A 6,713-nucleotide genomic window follows, 5' to 3' on the forward strand; every position below is an offset into this window, starting at 1 on the left:
CAGCTACCCTAGCCCTCAAGTGGACGGTAAGTTGGGTTACTTTAGTAGATAGTAGGTACATACTAGGGAGTAGTTTTGACGCAATCAGTAGAAGTCGCCTCATCCTGGCTTAGCTTTCGACGGCACGCAGAGTTGCGACGAGGCAGCGCACTGTTCGTATCACACAGAGCTGGTTAATAATACACAGAATAAAACTCACATGACGATGAAGTTGGGGTAGAAGCTTGGGGCTTCTGCTGCGCATATTACCCGGGCAAATATTCCTGCTCTGCATGCATTCTTCTTGGCTCTGCTCCTGCTTCTCTGAATCAATTTGCTTGTAAACGGCTGCTTCATCTACCATTTCGCCAGAAGCACGCGAGCCTAATTTGCCATAACCTCTTCTTTCTCTTCCGATGGGCTGGGCACCATTCAGAGTCACGCTAGAGCTACGGAGCGCTGCAGTGCCAATGGCCATCAATGCAGGAAATACAAAAAATCGTGTAAAAAGCCCAGGGAACTTACTTCGCCCTCGAGATCTGGGAAGACTGACTTCGCTGATTCTGACTCCCTTTGCTCCACCCGCTCCTTTCACCTCTCAAATGACACTGTCAAGTCTGACCACTCAAGGAGAGACGCTGCACCCGATCCTCACGTTCTCGATAGGATCGCCTCTTCGAATGTTGAACGCGAGCTTTCGCTGGCCTATGATCAATGCGGCAACGGTGGAAATCGATAATTAGGGCTTGGCGCAATTTATCGTTCCACAGCACGTTTTCTAGCCGCAACTCATCATGGATTACGCCAGCCATTCGGATATCGTCGCTTGAGCGTGCGATTTTGCGGCTCAGGTGTAAAATTTTCATCAGTTTCGTGAATCTTCCGGCCAGCCCAGCCTATCAGGAGCATATGCTTTATTTCTACTCCTCCATGGAGAAAATATATCATCTTCATGTCAATTTTTCCGAGAAATACCGGGACTGCTGCACCTTGCAGACTTAAGCACTTCGTAGACCTCAGCTTCCCGGGACACCTCCTCCCAGAGGGACGACGTGGTGCCCTTTCCAACGATAGTGTATCCATATGTGGCACACGTGATCTTAAAGAGCACTCCATAAGACCCGCCAAATTGCATGGGCGTGGAGTTGTTGTCTAGGTCGCTGTCGAGTTGGTGCTTCAGCAGCTGAACAAGCTGTGCCGCATTGACGCAATGCCGATCAACATGCTGCCCGCGCCGATGAAGGTTAACATCTAGGACACGCGTCATCCAATGCACCCTCCTCTTTGCAAACCCAAAAGGCAGCGCTGCGTACAGAAACGGTTCACATGCTGCCGTCCTTTGCCACGCGAGCGAATGGAAGCACCTGTGGATCGCTTCAATGCGGGTTGATTCTTCGGCGATGACGATACCTGGCTAAAGCCCCGTTTTCTCCCCTTGCCAGGAATTGCTGGCTCATAGCCATTGTCAGTAGAGTCTATGTCCCCCAAATGATTTGATTCCTCTGTCGGTCTGTAGCCTGCACGCGCCATAGACCTCGTGACAATACTTCTACGGCCTTTCTCCTTTGGCTCCGAAGAACTCAATGGTGGCTGGTATTCCGAGCTGGGGTCTTCGGAGGCGCTTCTAAAGTCAGAGCCAGGGGGTATCTCTTTCAATTCTTCTCTAGGAATTTCCGCCAAAATTTCCTCGAAACTCGCCCCCCATTTGGGTAGTTCTGACTGTGTATCATTGCGCCATTTCTGGTCGCGAACAGCAGATTGAAGGGATATTAAGATAAAACACAGCACTCTGGCAATCGCAGTTTTTTCTCGTCGACGAATTTCAGAGCCTCCTTGATCCACGTCCGGATTAGGCTAACACAGATACCAGTACAATGTGCCTGGATTGTCTTCCAGAACGCGAAGGAAGATCAGTGCAAGACCATCTGTACTATATAAATATTCCAATCCTCCATGAATCATGACATCGAACTCCTACGCAAGGGTCGCACCAGTCAATCGCTCCGCGTTCCTTTTCAGCCTCTCATTCTTGTCGGTTGGTTTCGCAGTGCACTGCACGACGTTCGTCAGGAACTCCGTCTGTCGCAGACCCACTCTAATATTTTCGACGGAGAGCTTATGCGGTGGCTTCAGTTCAGCAGTCGTGATAAGATCATAGTCGTCGTCACCGTTATCATTTTTCCCGACTCGGACATAATAGTACCGATCGGGCTTAGAGTGCCCAGCTCCTGGTAGATCTTCATCATCATCATCCCCACCCAATCCATGACGCCGCGGACTTGCGTGATTTGTGATCCGAAATGTTGATTGAAACCCGGGATCTTGCAGAGTCTGTTGACGATAGTATCGACTTGGTTATCAATCGCAATCCTATGGTACGTCTCGAGGTCCTTCTCACTGCGCAGGGGCTCACGGGTGACCGCTTCGGAGAGGCCTTGCAACTGGTCACGGGACGGAAACATCCGAGACGTAGCTTCCTCGGAGGCTTCGAGAAAACTGCAGACAGCGTTAAATATTTTTCTTTGCCTGTCTGCAAAATCATCCCTTGGGCATTGCGACCAGTCGAGAAGCCGTCCTGGGCACACCTTCCTAACCGCCGCCGGTATCGTCCCTTTTGTGCCCCGCGAGGGACTTCCAACACGCACTGGTTTGGAGAGTCGTTCATGACCAATGTCGAGGAGCTCATCAAACGTTGTTTGTAGAGAACGCGCTTTCACCTCCGAAAGGCGTGCGAAAGCTTACGAAAGGTCCACCTGCGCTTGCAAAAGAGTGCCTTGTAATCTGGGGACGGAGAGCGGTCCACCATGACGTAGGAAGGATCTACGGATTGCACTCTCAAGCGGAAGCTCAATCTGGGTGTCAAACAGCTTTTCGTTTCGAAAAGCAGAGTCTTTGCTGGCTGACTTGATTGAGTTCGACACCTTCGTTGCGGTGTAGGATTGTGAAATTTGGAAGGTTCACCTCGTGGATGCCCTAAGAAGTCATGGCTATAGTACGTATACGCATTGGATGCTAGAACTTTCCTTACGTGGAAAGCGGCCTGTGAAAATTACAGGAAAAGGTTCCTGGTCAGGACTCTACATTGATCCTTACTTTGAACATCAACTGCCGGACAAATGGACCACAGTCAGACCAGTCCATTGACTATAAGTACGGATAATATACTCACAAGCTCACAATAAAACTTTTTCTCTCGAAGCAGTGTTTCTATTCTTATATTCATCCAAGCTACGAGAACCTGCAAGGGATTTCATAGACAGACGCTGTTCTAACAAGTATAGAACCGTAGGCCTGCCTGTCATGGCTCATCAGGTTGATTTGGTTCATTAAGTGGGTTTCGTTAGCAATACATAGGGTTACACTGTCACCTTCTGGAGCGGCATCCAAGGGTAAATCGAATATACATGACTTTTGATTGACTCGTCCACGCATCATCATCACACCGTCTGGGAGTAGCAGAGATAAGGAGGGGCAAACAACCAGGGCGACATCGACGAACCGAGACAACATTATGATTACACGGGCAAGGTGAACTTTTTCCCCTGCAGGACCCTGTACGACAAGACCTACATTAGCAGTGATGATCCGGCCAACCCATGGCGAGACGGCGGCAACATACTTTGTGTAATAGATGTAGAAGAAATCCGAGTAGAGTAGCGTCTGCAGAATTCCCGCGATGATGGGCACCGGATGGAACCACCCCTCCGTAAAGTATCTGTAGATCCAATTCGGGATATACAAGGCTCGGTATAGACCCAGCGCAAAGAGGTAGTGCGTCGTGATGGTCTCTGCTTCGCCCGTACGCTGAAGCATGAACAGCTGCGGTAGGATGGCGACGGATTCGAGCCAGATGGAGAAGGACCAGAGGATCTATCCCAAACTCAGTCAACGGTTCTTTTCACCATGGGCATTTATCCTCGCGCAAAACTCACCTCGAGCACTGTATATCGCTCCGGGAACAGAATGGCCAATACCGCGCTGAATCCAAAGAGGTATTGCACCTTGAACGTATCCATCTTCGGGTCATGTGTCGGCTTGTACTCGTGCAGCATGAGGTAAATCGTATACGCGGAGAAGGAGATGAAGAGGATCTTAAACACGGTGTTGTACAGAGAGACAGTGAACGTGGTGAAGAGATCTGGATGCCGGAAACCGACGAATGAGCTTCGCAATGCCTCTCAGGTCTCGAGGGAAGACACAACCGACCTAAGTATCGCGTGACAAAGACCACCAAGTACAGGAATTGTGTCTTGAACGATAACCCGGAACAGCTCTGTTGTTTTCGCAAGAACGAGTCAGAACAAACATGCGCGTGATGATCTGGGATGATTGGAGGTACGAACACTCGACGATTTCATTTTTCGGAGGAGAATCCCTATCGAGACCAGGTGGGAGAGGTCTCCTGTAACAAGCCGCGCGCCCGTGGTCAGCTCGCTGCCGTCTTCAACCTGAAGCGCTGTACACAGAACGATGACATACCGAGAATCCTAAAGATATTCATGTTGAATGAGTGTGGATTTTCCCTGCTGCCGACGGGCTCTCTGGATTAATCTCCCTGAAGAAAGGAATCGACTTGGATCGGGGGACTGAAACGCCAGAAAAAAGGAGTGATTCTGAAGGAATGTCTGGCAGTGTTGGAACGAATTAATCAATCTCGCGCGGACGGAAATGTTGACACGCAGCCTTGTCGGGCGGTGGCTCTCACTAAAAATTTGGCCAAGGGGCCCTAGACTCGGCCCCAAAGAAAAGCCCCAAACCCAAACACTCTCCACCACAAAATGATCGACAGGCACTCACAAATGTCAATTCTGACCATGATTCCGCACCATTATGCTCGCGTCGGTCTAATGAGTGATTGATTATTCCTGGTATCTACTCATACACGTTCATGACATGGCTAATAGCGGATTTCATCCCGGATATCGTACACAGTCAAAAGGCAGCGGCCCCTTCTAGCCCATCCCCATCCGTCATCTTCTGCAGATGACTTTCCGCCAATTCACTTCGGAGCGCCGCCAGATTGCTCTCTTGTTGCAGTCGATCCCAATCCCTGAGTCCTAATCGCTTCGCACGCTGCTTCTCCATATACTGTTCGAGTAGTTTTTCTTCATCTGCCTTCAATTGTGCAAGTCGTTTCTCGATCGTCGGATCCAAAACTGACGGCAGCGGTTTGCCACCGGGAACGATCGCCGGCAGGCCCGCGAGATGATTTGTCCGTGGGCTGCGGAAATGAGGTGTTGGTGGTCCCGAGCCTTGTCGGTGATACGTCGACGGCCCTCGATGCGATTCTAGTCCAGATGGTGCTGGTGAGAATCCACCACGCGGGCCTGTGGGTGGAGTGAGATGGCTTGGTGGACCCCGGCGTCCAGGTGCGTTGGCGCCCCATCCGAAATCACGTCGAGGAGGGCCAGCTCCCCGTGGTCGCGTTGGCGCGGAAAGGAGAGACATGCTCGAGGTTCGATTAGCTGCCGATATCATTGCTGGAGAGCCGCTGTCTTGTGACTGCCGCTCACTGGTTGGTCCAGGTCCGCCCTGGGGTTCGGATCGATCGCGCGCTCCCTGCGGCGACGATGCGTGACTATGACTTTTAGAATCTGCTCCCCGCGCTCCATCAAAGTGCTCCCTGTCACTTGAAGGAGACGCTTTGGCCCTTTCGGGAAAGGGGGACAAAGGACCTCGCGAAGAAGTGTCCGTGCGTGTGCTGGTTGGCGGGCGATTTTCTCCTTGAGAAAGAGGAGTTCGATTGGCGGGCGACCGGCTACGAGGTCCAGACCGCGGCGAGGATCGTCGTGATGTTGTTGTAGAATCGTGACGCGCGGGAGCTTGCTTGGAAGGTGAAAAAGCATTTCTCCGCGCTCCATCCTCAGGATAGTACCTAGAATAACTATCGTAACGGCGGGGTGGGCTTCTCGATCTCGCCGTGGAGCCACCGGGAGAGCCGCGATCCCGAGGCGGTGTCGATCTGGACGGTGGAGAGCCTTCGCGATATCTGCTACGGGGAGGAGAGTATTGTCGTCGAGGAGACCTAGACGCATACCCCCGTCGAGATGACTCGCGGGAAAATCGACGATCTGGAGATCGATATCTGCTGTTGTAGGGAGGAGATCTGGAACGCCGTGCCGATCTCACCGGAGATCGCACGGGCGATCGCGCGGGAGAGCTCGGTCGCCCTCGCCGCGGTGGTGAAACGGATCCTACCGGAGACCGCGGTCGTCGATATGAACGGTACGGACTGCGCGACGAGCGCCGCGAACCGTATGGGGATCGACTTCGATATCGCCCACCATGACGGCCCCCACGTGGTGCCCAGCAATCTGGTTGTGGTCGAGGAGAACGATTGCGTGGGGACCAGGGACGTCGAGGAGGACGAGATCGCGACCGAGACCGTTCTGAAGGGCGGTAGCTTTCACCCCCTCTTCTTCCCTCGTACCTAGAAACTCGAAGTTTTTCATTAGAGACCGGCAGTCAACGTAATGCATGGAGTGAGCACAAACCTTCGCCCGCGATCCCAATCCATAGTGTACGTGGTATGATAACAGCTTCTCTGATGTTTTGCCCGCTCAGCAAGTCTCCTTGCAAGATCTTGATCGATTCCCAATTCGGACTAGTGGGTTATCAGGCTACGCTAATTCGTTTTGGGTTATATTGGTTCTCCTGTGACAAGTGGAGCAATGCACGTAATTTTCGTTTTTCTTATGTTTCGGAGCAAGATTTTCCGAGGTTTTCACACTACT

General features: G+C 51.8%; 3 protein-coding genes across 3 annotated transcripts; all 3 read right to left on the bottom strand.

Moving 5' to 3' along the window:
• Positions 1-934: 934 nt before the first annotated feature.
• Positions 935-2,644, bottom strand: VTN49DRAFT_8041 (uncharacterized protein; the record flags this gene model as incomplete). Its single annotated transcript, XM_069416378.1, has 4 exons — positions 935-1,230; positions 1,293-1,427; positions 2,183-2,475; positions 2,565-2,644. The coding sequence occupies 4 exons, from the start codon at positions 2,642-2,644 to the stop codon at positions 935-937; spliced, it is 804 nt and encodes a 267-aa protein (XP_069272402.1).
• Positions 2,645-3,494: 850 nt separating this feature from the next.
• On the bottom strand, positions 3,495-4,480 carry VTN49DRAFT_8042 (uncharacterized protein; the record flags this gene model as incomplete). The annotated part of the gene is made up of 6 exons (XM_069416379.1): positions 3,495-3,531; positions 3,599-3,849; positions 3,912-4,117; positions 4,186-4,252; positions 4,323-4,381; positions 4,459-4,480. 6 exons carry the CDS (start codon positions 4,478-4,480, stop codon positions 3,495-3,497), a joined length of 642 nt encoding a protein of 213 aa, XP_069272403.1.
• A 431-nt stretch (positions 4,481-4,911) lies between these two features.
• On the bottom strand, positions 4,912-6,496 carry VTN49DRAFT_8043 (uncharacterized protein; the record flags this gene model as incomplete). Its single annotated transcript, XM_069416380.1, has 2 exons — positions 4,912-6,409; positions 6,474-6,496. 2 exons carry the CDS (start codon positions 6,494-6,496, stop codon positions 4,912-4,914), a joined length of 1,521 nt encoding a protein of 506 aa, XP_069272404.1.
• Positions 6,497-6,713: the final 217 nt, after the last annotated feature.

This window comes from Thermomyces lanuginosus, assembly GCF_041956635.1.
Source record: "Thermomyces lanuginosus strain ATCC 200065 unplaced genomic scaffold VTN49scaffold_7, whole genome shotgun sequence".
Lineage (NCBI taxonomy): Eukaryota > Fungi > Ascomycota > Eurotiomycetes > Eurotiales > Trichocomaceae > Thermomyces > Thermomyces lanuginosus.